Below are 20,774 nucleotides of genomic sequence, written 5' to 3'. Positions count from 1 at the left end.
ACTTGGGCTTGACAGAAGTCTGCACCCCGGATTCATGTCTGAGGCCCCTTGAACTGTATTTTAAAGGAGAATTTAACTATTTATCTAAAACTTGGGTTTTCAGGAACAAGTTCACAGATAGCTCCAACTGTTCATAAGTTGGGTGGTGTTCATTTCATTACTAGACTTAAGAATGTACCAATTCCTTTCATATGAATCAAAGATCAGCTAATTTTTTATTAAGGAAAGTCACCTAGCATCATTTTGCTTACTTTATCTTAACATAAACAGTAGCAAATGGTAGCTACTGTTATTATAGTAACCACCTACTTTTGGTTACCCTTTGTATACAACCCTCTAAATCCTAGTAAAATAGTTGTGCCTATTAAGCTGTTAACTGATATATTTATTAAGTATCAACTCTGGTCTTTGCATTGTGATAAGCACCAGTTTTTCCCACATCATTTGAAATATTTTTATTGTTCTGAAATACTTATTTTTGCTTTTATTTTTGTCTATAGATTTTTAAACTGAGACTCCAAGATGTACATCAATTTCCCCATGTGGGAATTCCAAAGACCCTGCTTTTATTACTATATGCTACCATTTTCTACAAAGGCTTTGAAATTCTACACAGAAACCTGAAATACACTAAGAGGCGTATGAGCTGTTTCTATATCTTATGTCCCTTAAATGTCTTTCTTTGGCAGAGAAAGTGGAGTGTTAAAATGGGATCCTAGATTTACAGACAATAGCACAGCATAGGGTTGCATTTTCTTACACTGTGGATTAATGAACCACTGGCAGTGGGTGACTGCCTTTTTCAAAGATAAGGAAGGCATTTTGTGAGAGATTCTCCCACCTGGTCAATGATACATAAAATTGAAATGTACATTATGCATGTGTACATTTGTATGTTTCAGACATTGAAGCAAATAATTGGGGGAAAAAATTCCATACCCATTACCAAAAACAAATACACAGAAGACAATAGGTGTAGCATAACCCTACAGGAGAAAATCATAATTCAGCAACAATACTTAATAGTAAATGTTCAAAAAATGTGAACTTGGTAGAATTGAATCAATATTGAATTGAATTTACTGAATTAAAAATTTCAAAATAATTTTCATTAAATTGAGTAGAATCCTATCCAATCTCTGCCACCTTAGAGTCTGGAATGGTAGAGTGAGACAACATCAATCAAAGAGATACATGTACTTTAGATTTTAGAAATCATTTTCAAAGATTTAGGAAAAGTATCAGTGAAATTCTGGATCTTAGAGTAGATTAAGTACACATGTCAAAATAAGTAAAGTCTTAGCCAAATTATACCTGAGAATACTCAAAGAGCAGGCAGATGGAGTTGTAGAAACATTGAGAATAATATGTTTAACATCAGTTATAATTAGAGAAATACCAAAGTTTCAAGATAGACAAATGTTCCATTTTTAGAGAGAAATAAAACTTCCAAAAATTATGAGATCTGATTAAGCATCAATACTCATAAATATTTCAAATGTATTATTAATAAAAATCAGCATGGGTTCATTCATAAATAAATCTATATATTATTATCAATGGACTCTTCTATTAGTCCTTTATTCTCATCATTGTTATTATGTTTTAAATTATGTAACTGTAGTTAACATACTTAGAAAATAGAGTGAAAGAAACCTCAAAGGGTAGCTAGTTCAATGGATGACATTCAAAAATATCCTGAGCAGGGCTTCCCTGGTGGCACAGTGGTTGAGAGTCTGCCTGCCAATGCAGGGGACACGGGTTCGTGCCCCAGTCTGGGAAGATCCCACATGCTGCGGAGCGGCTGGGCCCATGAGCCATGGCCGCTGAGCCTGCGCCTCTGGAGCCTGTGCTCCGCAACGGGAGAGGCGTATATATTTTGCGTACCGCAAAATATATATATATATCCTGAGCAGATAGAACAATGGACCTAAATAAAAGTTAGGACCTTTAATTGTGATCAGTGTAAATGTCTATATTTAGTTTCAAACAATTAATTAATAAATAGGGGCCTGCTGTACAAACATTTCCTGTAAAAAATACTTGGTATGTTGAATAACCAAGTACAAATTCAACTTTCATAAAAATATATTGTGAATGGTCAAAAGGTAAGGTAATTCAAGTATTTTAGGATATGTTCATGGAAGAAGTATCCCATTCATGGGTAATGATAATTTCAAAACTGTATCAAACAAATTCATAGTGCTGAGACTAAAAAAAAAAAAAAAAAAAAAAAATCACTTAAGACACTATCCCTTCTTTAAGGAGCTCACCAGCCCAAGTGTGGAAACAGATGCAGAAAAGAAGAATTATAAATAAAATATTTGTTAGCTATGGCAATATAATTAGATGGTATTTGGAGCATTATTTTCAATTCTAGTCATTTAATTTTAAAAGACACCCCCATTATTTAGTATTTAAAAGAATAATGTAGTATGCCAGGCTCTGTCCCTGTGAGAAAAAAATTAGTATCCTCATTTTATAACTGGAACCACAGGATTGAGATTTAAAACAAAAAACAAAAAATTCACCCACAGACAAATAGCTAGTACGTGTTAGAGCTGAGAAAAGAACAGAGATCTTTCTGCCTTGAAATTATTGCTCTTAAAATAACAGTGTACAGAGATCAGTATTTATTAAGATGTGTCTTGCTAAACCAGTGTTTCATAGGATATTAAGTATTACAGACCCAAAGAAAAAAATTCCATAGTCGAATAATTTTGAGGAAGACTAGGAAAAACCGAATTGACAAGTTTCTTTACCATAAAGACCTTGCAAGACTTTACTATTCTGATATGCATGGTGAATCTCCTAAAACACGGTCTAACAAGTAGACTTTTCAAATGCTTTTGACCCCAGAAGCTTTTTATTCTTTTTCTTCATTGAGTATTGTGAGGGGCTAGTGTTCTATGGAACACCCATTGAGAAATCCTACTCACTAGAAGACCAAGAAAAATCCAAAGGCCAGGAACTAGAAATATTCAGTAAGGAGAGAAAGAGGCCTTAGTGAGCTCATGACAGCTGTCTTTAAATATTTATCTCATCAAACAAGGACATAGTATTTCATCAAAGGGAAAATCTAGATTTAATGAATGGAAGACAAATTTCACCTCAATATAATATTCCAATAAGAATTTTCTTTAAAAATGTAAGAGCTGTCCAACAAAAGTGCTAATCATTTGTAAAAGGTGTTACCCAAGCAATTTCTGCACTGGTCTGAAAACACCACTAAAGTCCCTTTCTAATTCTTATATGTGATGGCTCATTTGCAGTAATTATCAGCTGAGGTTATCATACATTCAGTATTTCAGATTCTCTGTCTATTTTTGTACCATTTTGAATTAAGCATTTTATAGACAGAAGACATACAGGTTAACTGTCAGAATCTATTGCAAATACAATGTCTTCCATCAAAATCCACATAACACTACACAGAGTTTACACTATGCCAGGGAAAAATAAAGCCACTCTTCTCCAATTTATAAAACAACAAATAATTTAAATCATCTTAATTATAAATTTCATATGTGCAGAATAAAATGAAAGTTTTCTCATTTACAAAATGAGGTGAAGGGCCTGAAAATCACATACAGGGGAACATGAGACCCTCTAGCACACAGATTGGTGTAAGGAGTAGGAAAAGCTGTGAAATGTACAAGACACATTTCAGATTAGTTACATGTATCTTTCATGTGTCTATACCTGCCTTGATGCCATTACACACAAAGAAGCATGATTTGATAGACCACGTGGGTTATCAATGGATTTTACTACACTGTAACATTTATTTGCTAGGATAATAAGTCAGATATAAATTTGATACCTATTTGTGTATTCCTTGATGATCTGATATATGCTAATCTTAATTGTTTCATTTTCAAATCGGCTGTTGCTCCGGTCCTTATATATCCTGAATTCTGCTGCTGTCACTGCTTCTCCATGAGGAATCTGAGTAAGATCAAACCGGAATTCTTTGTAATGCCTTCGCTGGTGAGAAAAATCCTTGTCTCTTTCAACTGAAAAAAAAAAAAGGAAGTAAAAAGTTAGGCCTTTATAAAGTATGGAAATTAATGGTAAATTCTTTCACTTTGAAAACAAACAAGCAGGATGTTATAAAACTGGGAAAACATAAAACCACAGACTCATATGTGTTTCCAGTTGAAGGAAATTCCACAAACCAACAGCCTTTAGTTCAAAAGCAATATAACCTCTGTGGTTTTATACAAATTCCTGGCTCCTAAATGGAAAGGTTATCCAAAAATGTTTTTAAAAGTGAAGGTTGTAAAGTTATTACTAGTGTGTATCAAGTACCAGAACAGAGAAGGGTTCATACAGGAATTAGCACTCTGTGATAGAAAGCTCCAGAGTTCCAGGTGAAGTCAATGGCGAGATTTAGCACAGTCGAGGGAGGAAAGTCGGAAGGAGGCCCGAGGAGCTGCTGGCACAGTGGGGCTGTGTTTATGAAATTTTAGAGGTCAAGGAAACAAAACAAATGCATTTTCACAAGAAAGATTGTTTCTAAAGTGTCTTCCTGGGTGACGTTTTTCCTCCTTTTAGCAAATGCAAAGCTCTACCTTTTTTAATGCACTTTCATTAGTTCTTATAGATTATTGAGTACAACCTCCCCAACCCGTGGTGCAGCATCCAGTCTCCCAAAGATCTCTGTTCTTATGCAAATTTGAGAGAGGAACATATTTCCGCCTTCAGCAACCTTCCCACCAAATGAGGCCAGAGAATTTTTCCTCTTGGGAATATTAAGGAGTGTTGAGGGATTCAGGACAGTGTCAGGCATATCATTACATAATCCAGCTTTGTAAAATGATGTATTATTGGATACAGTCTATGCTTGTTACTGAGCAGTGTTCTTGGCCTTTCCTAATCAATAGAAATTGATGAGAGGCCAGACAAGAAATTCAGACAAGGCTTTATTGGGGGCCCTGCTATAGCAGGGGGGAGCAAAAACAAGTAACAGTTTCCCTTCCTTGCTCCCAAGTTGGGGCAAGCTGGTTCCTTATATGGGGTGAGGGTAGAGGTGTGTCCAGGAGTTGGGCCAGAGGGGTGGCTTGGCCACCCCTTACGTGGTGTTGTGTGCAGGGGGCATGCACAGTACCTTGCTTTTGCTCCTGACACCCTGTTTTTGCTCCAGGCTCTTCAAAAGTGGCAATTGGGTTTTTGGCCTTTTTGTATCTTGTCCATAATTTGCCCCAACTGCTCATGAACGCAACTATATTTAGTCCCTTATAGGTTTTTTTTGTATTTTATTGCTTGAGGAGAGATGTTTGTCCAGGTGCAAGCACTGCAGCAAAGGGTCCCAGGTCCCAGGTCACAGCCTGTCTCATGCTGGGTACCAAAATCTTTCTTAAGGAACCACCTATTAAAAGGGTTCATTTTTAGTAATGCAATATCATTTGATGGAATTAAGTTTCTCAGTGCTGGTAGGTTTCTCAAAATCTCAGTTACCTCAGATAATATAGGACAGATTACAAAAAAAAATTCACTGCAAAGCATTGTGTTCCAAGGGTCTCACAAACCTACAATAATTTTTTAAAATATATCCAGTGACATTTCATTGCTGAAATGTTGTTACAAGAAGATAAAAGATGTATGTTATATAAACAATTCACAATGTTCAAATATTGGATTAAGACACAAAAAATATCTTTAGGAGGTTAATTGAAATGATACCAACACTGCTAAAAATATATGAAACTTAGGATCCTTAACTAGAGGAAGGGTCAAGGTTCAGGAAGAGAGAAGGCAATCATGATCATCGAGGAGTGATTTTTGGGAACCCAGGCTGCTGGACTCCTAAATTCTAGTACCAGACAGGGCTCCATGTCTGAGAGGAAGTTCATGACAAAGGAACCCACAATTCCTTGCCTTCATCCTCCAAAATAATCTCTGGGTTATTTTCTCCAGAGGAGTAGGAGATGGTTTAAGAGAGCTAGGAGCTCAACCCCACCTCCATCTCAGATACCTACACAAGCAAAGAGGAAAATGTAAGCTACACCTGGACTTGGTGAGAACGGTGCTCTCGGGCTGCCTGGCTACACCAACACCACCTCCCATGACTCATGAGGTTTTGTTTTATTTAAGTATCATTATCTTGGTCCTAAGAGAGGTCCATTCCCCTGGAGAGATCATTAATTAACTTTCCCTAAATAAGGAGGATGACTACATTTTTAAGATCCTATTTTGGTCCATAATTTAAACCTCTTTTCTGTCTGAGCTCCAGCTGGCGTTAGTGTAGACTGCTATGAGCGGGTCTCCGTCTCCAAAGTGTAAGGACAGAAAACACCTACAAACTGGATCTCTAATAACTAGAGTGTACGTATGAATATTAAAACTAGCCACAACTCTTGCTTACAGAAAAACTACATTTTTTTTTAAGAATCAATTTTATTTATTTATTTATTTTTGTTGGGTCTTTGTTGCTGCATGCAGGCTTTCTCTAGTTGTGGCGAGCGGAGACTACTTTTCGTTGCGGAGCACAGGTTCTAGGCGTGCAGGCTTCAGTAGTTGTGGCACGCGGGCTCAGCAGTTTTGTCTTGCAGGCTCTAGAGAGCAGGCTCAGTAGTTGTGGCACACCGGGCTTAGTTGCTCAGCAGCACGTGAGATCTTCCCGGAGCAGGGCTCAAACCCATGTCCCCTGCATTGGCAGGTAGATTCTTAACCACTGCGCCAACAGGGAAGTCCCAACAAAGAACTACATTTTTTTTTTTAAGAACTACATTTAATTCACTGTAAAATTGTCTTTTCTGATCCAAATTTAAACAAAGTAGATGACATCATGAAACAGTATTTAAATAGAACTGCTCTAAGCATTTTATTGATATTAACATATTACACTTCATAACAACCTATGAAGTAGGTTCTATTATCGTCCTCATTTTGAAGATGAAGAAACCGAGGAGGCAGAGAAAAGAAATACCTTGCCAAAGAATTTGAATCCAAGCGTTTGATGCCACCAAGCTATGGTTCTTAAATGCCAGGATAGGCTGCTTCTGCTTCTAAACTACTACTTTGTCCTAATTTACTAAGTATTTATGCTTTAATAAAGATCTGATAAATTAGGAGTTTGGGATTAACAGAAACACACTACTATATATAAAATAAGTAAACAACAAGGACCTATTGTATAGCACAGGGAACTATACTCAATATTTTATAATAACTTATAATGAAAAAGAATATATTTATAATATATATTAATATATGTATGAATCATTTTGCTGCACACTTGAAACTAACACAACATTGTAAATGAACTATACTTCAATTAAAAAAAAAGAAACAGAAGAGTGATCTGAAATCTTGCATTCACAAGTCCAAAATCCAAAAAGCTCTGAAAACTGAAAATTTGGTTTCAACTTCATTTGGCAGAAGAATTGGAAATTAACTGATTTGAGGTGACTTTAAAGTCCCTATTTATCTCACTTTAACTTACTGGTTTGCTGCAGAAATGTTCCTAGTGTTTGACTACGTGGCACTGTCCCAGACTCTGCTTGAGGAGTTCCATACTTTATGATCTAAGCATTCATCAGTCATTCAAAAATATATATTCTCTATTCTGAAAGTCAATATTCAAAATTCTAAGTGATAACAATCATTATTCAATTTTTCATTAACAATCAATTTTATATTTGAAATTTAGACAAAAATAACTATAGTCTTGGGCATAAGGGCTTTGACATAAGTTTGTTAGGGTCCAATCTAAAGCATGCACCTGCATAATGCAGATGAGTATTGAATTCATATTATGTAAAGTCATCTACTGTTCTGGAATCCCCTGTGAGATGTTAGTGTAATAAAGTGGAAAGCTAGAATTTCAGCTGTTATTATAAAATTTCAGCTTTCTGATCCAGGCTCTTTAACCTAACCCCTTAAGGGGGCAGATTTTCAAAGAGTTTAATAAAATTTTATATTAAATACACTACACAGAATAAAGTTGTAATGCAGATTTGTCCAGTGATTCAAATTCCTATATCCTACTGCTTTGAATTATAATTGCCCTGGTAAATTCCATGGGACATGTTGCAGTGAGTAATGGAATAAAAGTAGTATTTATATAGCCTTGCACTCCTAAAGATGGTCACAAATATTCACAAGGTAATCTCAGTTACCTAGGGAGGTGTCAAATATTAATATCCCTGACTTAAGAATAAGAAATTGGGTGATAAAAAAATAAATAAATAAAATACATTTATGCCAAAAAAAAAAAAAGAAATTGGGTGATGACAGCTAGGCAATAACAGATGTCTGTCTTCTAAAGCCCACTGTAAATCTTTGTTCAATGTCCGTACCACCTACATAATGACATCCTACTTAGAGACTAGTTCGTTGTTAGTACAGGTGACGACCCTTGAACAGTATGGGGTCCAGGAGAACTGACTCCCTGTGCAGTCAAAGAATCTGCATATAACTTTGACCCCACAAAAACTTAACTACTAATAACCTTACTGATAACACAAACAGTTGATTAACACATATTTTGTATGTTATGTGTATATCTACATATATTTTGTGCACTCATGACATACCTTTCTTTTAATTTTCCTGATATTTCTAGGTTATGCTGTTCATGTATGAGGTTTTTAAATTGCTGCAAATCTCCAAAAAATTTTCCAATATATTTATTGAAAAAAATCTACATATAAGTGCACCCATGCAGTCCCACCCATGTTGTTCGAGACTCAACTGTACATTCATACAATGTTAATCAGCAATATACAAAAATGTGGAGAACAGGTGGAGAAGCAAGGGTTTGATCATCAGTGTGTAATTGGCATCTAACACAATACAATGCCTGATCCGAGGAAGTCTTCTAATAAACATTGGCTGAATGAAAGACTATGAACAGATCAAAAGCTGGTTCTGTCTTTTCACTCAGCACCATCCTGCTGCATTTCCCATTGACTGAGGGCATGATAATTTATTTAACTCTCATTTGGGAGGGCGTGTATTTTATTTAATACTCACTTATGTTCATAAGTTTCTATTACTTGCTCAAGAGCCCACAACCTATAATTGGGAGAGAAGAGATTTCAACCCAGTGTCAAGATTTCAACTCGCAAAGCCCTCAACAACACGACCCTGTGTGTTTGTTTGTTTTTTCTGGTTGTAGTTTTGTTTTTTTAATCTAATTATCCCCTCAGGAGAGTTGATATTTCAATGCTTACATTCTCCTCTACGAGATGCTCCTACCCTATAGAGGATGCCATACATTCTGGACTCCACTCCTTCTAGAACTCATTTCCTCCAATCTTTATCTTAGCAAAAGTTGTATCATATTCACTTATTTAATACTGATTCCATTTATTATCTAAGAAAATGTTTATGAATAAGCAAGTGATTGTATTCACGACTTGAATTAGTATTATATAATATCTCTATTAGCATGCAACTTTTCCTACAACTATATTTTAAAAACAGCACAACCAAAACAGAAGAAAGAGAACAGACACACACATTTCATATTCCTTAGATGTAAGCTTTTTATAGGAGCTATCTTTGCCTTGTTCATATTGTGATGATTTTATATATTAAATATATTATGTTTCTCCATAAATTAGTGTGCTGTATAACACACTGCAATTGTAAATGGCTTGAGAAGCTTAAAACATAAGCAAATAAACAAATAGAAAAAAATCATTAAAATGTATACTATTTGGGGGTTTTGATTCATAGTATATTAAATATTTGGACATTTCAACTCACTTTTTCATTTCTGTGTTACATCAACAAAACCATGTGTGAGTTTCCAAAACATCTTTATTATCATTTCTAATAAAATCTGTGTTACCAGATTAAAATCTGCCAGACTCCATAAAAGTCATAATTACGTTCCTATTTAGTGCTAGAAGAGATCTCCTCATTCCCAGACAAGACAAAGAAAAACAAAGTGAAACAAACAAACAAAAAAAAAAGCAGAAAGGTAAGCTCACTCAAGCCAGACCCAGACTTGTCCAAGGAGATAAAACGACACAAGGGTTAAAACAGGCTGAGACCAAGCGGTTAACACTTGTCTCTGGTGGAGACCATTTCCTCATCCCATACCATAGACACCATTTCTCTCACGTGAAGTGGAAAGGAGAGTTTAGGAACAAATATAACTAGATTTAAAACACACATCCTGTATCAGTTGATTCACCTTTGAAAACTGCACTTAAAAAGAGAACACATGTATATGTATAGCTGATTCACTTTGCTATAAAGCAGATAGTAACACACCATTAAAAAAAAAAGAGAGAGAGAGAGAGAGAGAACACAACCACCTGTCCAGATGGCTATTTTCATAACTTCTTACATATCTAACCAGATCAACAGGCTGTATTTTACCAAACAGCCATGAAAACATGACACTGATGCCTTGCACTCGTCTCCCACTGTCATTTATGATACATGCTTGTTTTGAAGGTCGTTACATGTAAACCAGTGACTATCACCGTAAATTAAACAAGCCCATCAACACAGAGTTGTTTATTTACCTGAGCTGATAGTGGTCCACAGTGCTCTCTACAAAAATTAAAGAGTTGCTTTCTGCATATACATACACACCGACTTACAGAAAAGAAACCATCAAAAATCAGCAAAATTGATACAGCTTACCACTCAAAACATGATCATAACAATGGTAGGGAATGTACCTCCTTCTGTCTCCAGGAAGCAGGTTTTGTGTCTTCCAAACATTTCCATCTATGAACCAACTAGAACAACTGAAAGGTCACCTACACTGACAGAACCAGAGAATGAATTTATTTTTATAGTTTGGTTTTTTAAAACAGTGGCAACATCAAAGAATACAAGAGGTAAAGTATGAATCAGAAGACTCACATTCCATGAGTCATGGGCTGAGAGTGAAAAGAAACAGGATCGCCTTTATAGAAGCACCAAACTACATTCTAAATGCTCTAAATTGCCAAAGTTCTGCAAAGATTAAGCTTCTTGTGTTTAAAGACAAGACATACGCTGAAGCCTTTTATTTTTGAGATATAACTTAACAGAAGTTAATGACTGATGGCAGTCTCTTTTCTCCAAACAGACACCTCTCTGAATGACTTTATCATAAGCAGAAATTGGATAGAAATGTCCTGACTAAATATTTTGCTGTCTACAGTATCTGAAGAGTAGAACTAATTAACAGAGGATTGCAGTTTTATCTATTTAGTGATTTATCTGCTGTCTTAAGGGGATGCATCCATGGGCAATCGGTCTTAATCTCCCACACAAGGGCTGTAACTTGGAAGATTCAAATAGAATCAGTAGCTGCAAGACAAAGATAGCGTTTTCCCAGGAGTGCAGCCAGCTGTTGAAAGAATACAGATCATTGTTTGCTGCTGAGTGCAAAAAATCATTAAGAGATTACTCATAGAATTATTACTTATCTGTGTTACATTTTAAAGTGAAAGAAAGAAAGCAAAATTATCCTGTGACTACCAAGATGTCTCCACAAGAGACTACCAAGATCCCGCAAGGCATCTTTCACTGACTAGTCCACTGAGAAACATAAACTTGGTCCTATAAAGGTCTATTCATTGGTCAGTGAATGCACATGTTACGTGTTTCTTTGAAAGGATAACCATCCCAGAGAGTGTGGTAAACTCCAGATTCCAGAAACCCTAAGAGCCTCTTAATACCACAGCCATGTGTGACTTGAAAAAGGGAAAATTGTCCTCCTGAGTGGTTTGTTTCAAAGAACAATTTCAATTGACTTTCGAATGTCCTGTAGTTGAAATACTCTTGCTGGTATTCATAAATGCTTCATGAATACAGTTTTATAAGGAAGAAAAATTGCAAAAGAAAGGTGAGATGGTTAAATAATTTAAATGTTGTCCTATGATAGCTAAACAAATTAATTTCCTGAATCAATTAAATATACAACACATAATTTTGAAATTTACAAAATTGAATTAATGATCCAATAGTTATATATTATTTTGATTTAAAAAACATGAATGATTTAGGGACACAAAGAATTAAGTCTTAAAGAGAACAGACTTGTGGTTTCCAAGGGGGAGGGGGCTGGAGGAGGGAAGGATTGGGAGTTTGGAATTAGTAGATGCAAACTATTATATATAGAATGGATGAATAACAAGGTCTTACAAGATCCTACTGTATAGCACAGGAAATTATATTCAATATCCTGTGATAAACCATAATGGAAAATAATATGAAAAAGAATATATATATATGTATAACTGAGTCACTTTTGCTGTACAGAAGAAATTAAACACAACGTTGTAAATCAACTATACTTCAATAAAATTTTAAAGAGAAAGAATTAAGTTTTGTGTAAGACAGCTTTGGAACAGGGAGGAAGATGGTCTCAAGGTCTACCCTCCCTCCTCAGACTGGATGGGCTCAGCACTCAGCCCTCAGGGGTTAGTAGAATACAATAATAATAATAATGATACATGTCAAGCATTGGTATGAAAACTGATATGTTTAATAATAAATAAACAATAATAGAAATAATTACTGATTTCTTAAAATTAATATATTTCAATTTTTTTTTCTCCCTTATTTGATCCAATCCCAATCCTGGCTGTCAGGGGGCTGCTTTTCTCTTTCTCACATTCCATATATACTCATCTTGATTATCCTAAAAATAGCCACTGTGATCCCTCTAACTTTATTCAAGCCCCCCAAATATTGATTGGATAACTGCTCTGGGCCAAAGCCTAATAGTTAAGGAGATTTGAGAAGCAAAGAGATAGGAGCTCAGGATGAGAAGGACAGATGTAGAAAAGTACCACTGTGGCACAATCATGTTGGGGTTTGGGAGGGACATGTGTGGGGGCAGAATAAGAAAGGAAGGAGCAGCAAGCTGTGCAGCAGGCTTCAAGGGGAGGTCATTTTGAATTTGGTCTTAAAGGATTATCACCAGGGAGAGAAAGGAGTTCACATAGATGAAAAGAGATGTGAAAGCTTAGGGCCAAAGGAGCGAATAATAAATTGTTCATTGTCATCGCACATGTTGGGTCTAGGGTGGACCTGGACCCTAGACCTAAGATCCTCTAACTTAAGATGCTTCCCACATGTCGGAGGTTGAAATCCCAATTCTACTTAAAACCTCCAGTTTGAATTCTACAAAGACTACTTTGAAAACTCTCACCCACATTAATTTCTCCTGCTGGGAGCCCCAGAGCCCTTGTTCTCTTCCTCCCTTTCGAATACAGAGCTGTCATGATGGGACCACAGTGAACAGTTGGATTTGAGGTGAGAAGAATTTGAATTCAATCTTAGTTCCCTAACCTCTTAAAAGAGTGTGATATTAGAAAAGATACTCAACATCCCTGAGCCTTTATTTATCCATCTTTAAAATGGAGATCAATCATGAAAGACCTTCTCCACAGTGTGCTGTAGAGGTTAAATAATATTTGAGAGAGAGGATCATAGCATAATGGCTGGAACAGAGCAAGTTCTCAAAAAGCAGTGGCTATTGTGTGAATTACTTTCTATTTTCACTGTAATTATTATGTCACCTTAGATTAATCCCATAGAGTAAGATACTTCATAGGAATATCCATGTTTTTCTTTTTGTTTTATCTCTTACCTTTGTATTTCTACATATACAACAAACAGGACTTTTAATACAGTAAATAGTCAATAAAAGTTTAATTGTAAAAAATTGCTACCTGGCTTAAAACGTAGCCACGCTGATGATCAAAATGTCAATTTCTTTATCTGGAATATAGATATATTAATAAAGGTGATGACTATTACCATTTTTTAATTTTGTTATAGTGTTTTAATTTTGTTATAACAAAATTAAAGAGAAAATTTTTTGGTTTTTTAATTTTGCTATATAATTTTGTTATAGTCTTATAGTTTTTAATTGTGTTATTTGTTTAGTTATAGCTATATAATTTTTACATAGTGTTATAGTAGCATTAAAAAAATCAGTCTAGATTTTTACAAGAGTGGGTAGTTAGAAAATAATTGTATTTACTTGATACCTTGTTTAGATATTTCACATCTACAAGGTAGAGAACACATTTTTGACATTCATATATTATTCACCAATCCAATCAGATTAGCTGGTTCTGACATACTTCCTCTTTAAAGGAGTCTGAAAGTCACTTACTTTTATCCCTGAAGACAACAATACATCCTGACATATAGGAAATATTTTGTTATTTTTTTGATTATAGGCATTTTATACAGGAAATAATTAATTGGAATTTAAAGCAAATATTCATCTTTTGTGGGTTGGATATTAATGTTAAACTTCAAAAATCAGTTTAGAATTAATAATCACAGAGGATGGTACCTGATTAATTCATTTTGCGTAATAAAAAATGAGTACTTAATGATGAGTAGATATGCTTAGTATGTAAATAATGGATTTCAGTTACACTATGTATAAATATTTGAGAAAGTTTGTGTTTACCTACAAGAAGTCAATGTAAAAACACAACTATCTGATAATCACCTTTTGGTAAATATTTATCTCATGTTTTCTTCAGTGGAAAAATCTGTGGGGTTTGTAGATTGCCTGGCAGCTAGAGGTCAACCATTCCAATCTCACCAGATTTCACTGAATGACTTTGTGAATCCTTCTGCTCCATCAGTAAAATAAAACAGTCCATTTTTAACCACCTGAAGGTGATAGAGGTTACAGTAAGTGATATACAGCAAAGAACCTTCCTTTATACTTGGGTACAATGAAATGATAGTTTATCTACAATGAATACTTGCAGTTATCTGACAAAAACAGGTCAAAGGTTTTGTGAGTTTTCTTCTGAAATTGCTCAAGGCCTTCTCTAATGACTGATAATTGAAAACAGAGACTGGGACTCCCAAATGTGATAGGTGACAGATGAGCAGTAGATTAATGCCAATACTTGGTTAGGAGACACTAAAAGTTCAGGGGTCACAGGAATTAGCCATTGTGCTACTGTGAAAAGACAGACATCAAAAGTCTATTATCCCCTTAATAGCTCTTCCCTGAGCCTGAAATCTGTTCTCACTTGTTTTGGTTATAATTTAGAGATCTCTCGATGCCATGATACACATGATGTCAAAGTGAAACCACTCACCCTAAGTGTATCAATAGTTAGGGTTTGCATGTTTTTATTTACATAGTAAAAAAAAAGATTGTTTTCATATCACATTCTTAGTGTACTCTGCTCATTTTGGAGAATTTCAGAAACATCTTGTCCAGAAAAAAGAATAGTTATACTTAATGGAAAAGAGGAAAGCTAGAAAACTTGACATTAAATGTGTACAGAATTTCTCTATGGGGGAAAATGAAGGAAGTTTAAGACAGTTTGCATAGTAGAAAGGATATGAGAATTTCTGTAGCTGAACAAACAAATAAATGTCTTTCTCACATGAGCTCCTTTAAGTTTTAAATCAGTATGATAACTTTTATAGAGTTCACTCAAGTTCAATCTGTGGTTCAATCCATCATTTTGAAACAAAAGCAAACTCTACATTTTTTTCTGCCTGATGGGTTGCATCAGTGAAGTTTGGTACAGGAAGTTTGGTACTTGAAACTGGATCAAGTTATTAGAAACACAGTTACATGGTTTTACAGGTTTTCAGGAAAAGGAATAAAATGATGTATATGGATGTATTACCTATATACGCTATACCTAATATAAAGGTACCTGATTTATCTGCTCTGCTTAGGCAAGAACCACAAGCAGCCACTGGTGGCCCATGTTTGCTTCCTACGATGTGCGTATAGCTGTCTGCCTCCAGCACCAGATTTCAAGCTTCACAACAACAGCTTTGCTTGGTTCATTACTGGATACTCGGCTCCTACCTCAGTCTCTGGCACACAGTAGGTGGTCAATATACATGGGAAATGAATACTATAAAAATATAGGCATATATGTCTGATTCTGGTCCTGTTTGTTCGTTTGTTTCAGGAGGGAGAGTAAACGCAGACCCCATTAATCCAGCTTAAGCAAAAACCCCTCCACCATTTATTCTTTTTTTTTTCAATTGAAGTCTAGTTGATTTACAATTCAACCATTTATTCTTGGATGAGTCTTGCCCATGTTTTGAAATAGTATTCTTCCTAATGATATATTTCTTTTTCCCTTTCTTCTTTGAAAGGAATTCAAATAAATAATGATAACTTAGAATGCTAATGTCTTATATTTATTTTGTTTCCACTAGCTATACTGGTACTTAGAGACATAGGCTGGACTAATAGAATCTCTGATTCTTCAATGGACATATTATTCTTGAGGAAGGAGAAAAAGGTAATAGAAAAATTAACATTGGTCCATTTTATGGTTATCAATAGAATTGTACTTAGAATGATTTGCAGAATAAATTGTAGATGGTAATATTTATGCACTTTTGATTATAATATAATAATTTATACATTCTGATTAATTTTTCTCTATTTACATGAAAACATGAATTTCATTCCTCTACAATATGTATATGTAATATAAGTTTTTGATAACATGTTCATAATATTATTGATGTTCTTCCCAAAATATTGAAAATAGTTGCTCCTTTCAGAAATATGCTTTGTTTTAGTTAATTTCTTTTTTGTTAGAAAAAATTTATTAGAACTGCTTTTATTTGGTATGTTTTTCTAACATCATCCTTGAAAGTGAAAGTTCATTTCATCCGCCTGAGTATTTACAGATAGAAACTGGAATGCATAATACATGACCTGTTTAACATTTCTTTACAGCACATTATTAAAACTGTGAGTTAGATCAGTCAATACATTGTATTAAAAAAGGTTTTCTAAAATTGGAGACCTACTTAAGAACATGTGCTAGATTTAATAAAGATGTAACAAGTGCCAGAATCAATAAAGAAATCACATGACCTTCCCACATTTATGGAATGAGACCGCATTGTAGAGTCAAGGGACCCTTAGTGGTCTCAGGTCACAGAGTTTTCATGTGAAAAGTCTCATATTTTTGTTGATCTGGTTTCACACTCCTGGATTTTTCCTTTGTATTGGGATTTCAGGCCAACCACAAAACTCAGAGCAAAATTCTGAGAAGAATCATTGAGCAGTATCTGGTTTTGAGTTCAAACTATACAAATCCTCCAAGATTCTTAAGATGCACACCTGGAAAGAACAATAAGTCTTCTGAGATCCAGCTCAGATGAACTCATTTTAGATTCAAATTTAATAACTTCCTGAGTCTCCAATCCAATTTTATATTAATTATCAGATGGCCTGTTTTCTGATGGTTTTATTGCTAATAGTTGGACTTGTTCTCAATGTTACTTCATAATCCATCCAACGAACCCATATGTACTGTTACATAAAGAGACAAATTCAGCAATGGGAAAGGCTAAATACCAACCTCATTTAAACCACATATTCCTCCAAATGGGCAGGAACTGGTGAGACCTAGTACCAGAAGTGAGTACGAAGAGCAGGTATGAGTGTGGGGTTAAAATAAGAATGTTTGAGTATTAGATGTTTAAGTAGCTGGTGGATCCGTAGATCACCCTCTACATCTGTGCTAATGAGTGCTCTGGCCGCATGAGCAGAAATTTGGAAGTTTTCTGGAAAACTGGCATCACCAGCACAGTTGAGAATGTAGTATTCTGGAAACAGAGGAACTAGATCAACCCATGCATACTAAATGCTGAGTTCTGGGCTTCTTTCCCCACTCAATTTCTGGAATGTTGACACCCAGGCCTGTGCCTTCCAGATAAGAGAATGAAAGGGTCCTCTCATTGAAATCTGACCATTCCCAGAAGAAAGAATAAGTCTCCACAAAATGGCAAAGCAAGAATATCTTAGATAAAAAATAATATCAAGTTCCACCCATATGCTAAGAGCTTCTAATCAGCTTTTTAATCTCTTGCAATTAAATAAGAGCTGACAAGCAAAGATCACTAATAGCTGAGAAAATTCTCTCCCTTTAAATATAGAGATAAGAGTAGATTTTTTTTAAAAGGAACTTGTAGGTATTTCATAAAAAGAAAAAAAATTACTAAAAACTACCATAATATCTTTTGAGAGCCAAGAGAAGCTTTTGCACCTGTGAAACAACAAGATGCTGTAAAAGACAAATACTCAATGCTAAAACATCTCTTGGAAATGAAGTTGAAAATCAATCTCAGTTTGAAAGATTAAGTTGAAGAAATTTTCAAAAAGGACAGCAATTAGTCAAAGGAATGGAAAATAGGAGAGGAAGACTGAAAAAAAAAAGAAAGAAAGAAAAGCATTAGTTCAGAATTAGCCCTAATAATAGTGGTTCCATAAAGAGAGATCAGGAAACAATGAAGAAATCATCAAAGAAATAATTCAGTTCACTGATTCAAGTGCAAAAGTCTCAGAATTGAAAATGTCTGCTTTGTAGACAAAGCGAAGTTTCTACAAGTTTCTGGACACAAAATACAAGCTACATACATACATAGGGATCAGGAATCAAAATGGATTTAGACTTCTCAAAAACAACACTGCCATCTATGCCTTCAAAATCATGATGAAAAATTATTTCCGCCCTAGAATTCTATATTCGACTCAATTATCCATCAAATATGAAGGTATAATAAGGATACTTTCAGACATTGCAAGGTGTCCAAAATTTGATTCCCAAAAAATATTTCTTTGGAATTTCCTGAAGAATTTGCTCCATCAAAACATCATACTAAGTAAGTCAGACAAAGAAAGACAAATATCATATGATATCGCTTATATGAGGAATCTAAAAAAAAAAACAAATGATAAAAGTGAACTTATTTACAAATCAGAAGCAGACTTACAGATTTAGAGAATGAACTTATGGTTACCAGGGGGGAAGGGTGGCATGAAGGGGTAGATTGGGAGTTTGGGATTGACATGTACACACTGCTATATTTAAAATAGATCATCAACAAGGACCTACAGTAAAAAGTAAGAAATAAAAATAAATAAATAAATGCTTCACAAGTAAAAAGTCAAAAAGCAAACAAACAAACAAAAGCAAAAAACATACCAGCCAGAAAGAAGATGAAGGCATAAGCTACAGGAAAGAGGAGGTTTGACAGAGGAGAAACAAAGATAATTCACAGAATGATGATGAAGGGAGATCCCAGGATGACAGCTGTGCTCTGGACACAGCGGCAAACAGTCCGTATTGGAGCCATGCGACTCCACAGAAAGATACCTTAAGGCTAACATCACAAGATCCCATTTCCCGTTCACACCATCCTTTGACTCTGACAAAGTCTAGGTGAACCTAAGCCAGACTTGGACCCAGAAGTAGCTTTCCTTACATGTATTTATGAAGTTCCTGCTCTCTCCTCAAAGTCCTGCTGTCTGGGTCATCTGAGAATACTCACTTTTCCCACAGAAGTATTTTGTTTTTCCTATTTTGATGTATTCCTCCGAGTTGGCCGTTGATGACGCTGAGACCAGAAGCTGAGACTACAACACAGCCCACATGACCTCATGCATTTCAGCTGAGTGGGTCATACCTGGCCTCACCACACTACAGCCCCCTGAATTCCCAGGACACCGTCTCCCCAGGAAGGACAATTAAAAACTGCCAAGCAAACTGAACCAGAATTTTATTCACAAGCTCTGTTTAGCTCATCTTCTGACAACATTCGCCTAAACACTTTGACTTAAATAAGGAGTTTTGTGCTTCCTATTAGTTTTAATAATAATTGGCTTTATATTTACTTATATGTGAAATACATCCAATTAAAATAAAATACGTCATTGAGGTAGAGAAAAATAACTTAACCAAGTTCATGTTTACTGTGATCCTTGAAGCATGCATTCAGATCCAGTTCTGACCACATCAGCGCCTCTTAGGAAATGTTCCCAAGAGGCTACAGAATTTCTTTTTGAACGTTTATCTTTATCCTCTGCCTCAGTGTTTATTCTAATTCCAAAACTCTACTGTTTCTCACTTTACCTTTGGACGTCTTTCCTTTATGAAGAAACCACAGAGTGATTTGGAATATCTAACACCAGGAAACATTTTCAGTAATCCTAATGTGTCGATCACAGTACAGAATATTTAGACTCTGCAAAACGCAAGTTTTATTGCTACAATCACACTTAAGTACACCAAGAATGGCTCTTGTGTGGAAGCAGAAAATACACTTGAAATTCTGTTTTGCTTTTCTCACCCCTAGATGTAGGTTCACTAGGGCAAACTAGCATAATCCTGAAAGCATATGAACATCACCAGTTTATTCTACATTGCTCTTAACTCACAGTGAAAACAAAAGTAATCCCAAAGCTAAGATACATTTCACACATTTCCAGTTAAACTAGTTTCCTTCTTTTTTGTTTTTGAAGGACACCAGCTAAAGCTGAAAATAGTCATGGAAAGAATCATTCAGTGAAAGAGAGCGGACGATGGTCATGGAAATGGTTGAGGAACCCGTTTGAAAGAGAAACTGAATGCGTATAGAGAGAGTAAGGTGTTAATAAAGCTTATTAATATTCATGACCTGATACCTTCAAGCAAGAGATGCCAAAAGAATATGTCAACCAAGAGCAACATCAGAAGAATAAAGCAGAGTTTGTGTGTTAACTGTCTTAATGATGGAGCAGAAGTTAGACGCTACGGGGTCTCCTTTCTTCTTACTCAAACCACACAGGACACTCTATATTCAATCATGGAATCCTGATGAATTTATGAAGCTTAGCCTCAAAGCCTTAGAATGTTCAGAATCAGTAGTAATAATAATTATTATAAAATTATAATAACTAACATGTATGAGACATTATGCTAAATGCATACAATCTTATTTAATATGATGTATACTTAGTGAGAGAAGAGAGAAATTCAGCTAACGTTTATTGGATGTTTATTATTCAGCCACCATTTCCA

At 35.3% G+C, this 20,774-nt stretch overlaps 1 protein-coding gene across 2 annotated transcripts in view; it reads right to left on the bottom strand.

Moving 5' to 3' along the window:
- BMP5 (bone morphogenetic protein 5) overlaps window positions 1–20,774 on the bottom strand; it is a gene marked incomplete at its 5' end in the record, with an annotated part of 117,328 nt that overhangs the window by 57,338 nt on the left and 39,216 nt on the right. For both annotated transcript variants that reach the window (XM_082848838.1, XM_082848839.1), the window contains one exon: window positions 3,824–4,016. In XM_082848838.1, coding sequence (XP_082704964.1) covers window positions 3,824–4,016 — 193 coding nt within the window. The remainder of the gene's footprint in view (window positions 1–3,823; window positions 4,017–20,774) is intronic.

This window comes from Leucopleurus acutus (genome assembly GCF_964270905.1).
Source record: "Leucopleurus acutus genome assembly, chromosome: 10".
Classification (NCBI taxonomy): Eukaryota; Metazoa; Chordata; class Mammalia; order Artiodactyla; family Delphinidae; genus Leucopleurus; species Leucopleurus acutus.
Note: the sequence above shows the minus strand (reverse complement) of the source record. Positions and strands in the feature narration are given on the sequence as shown.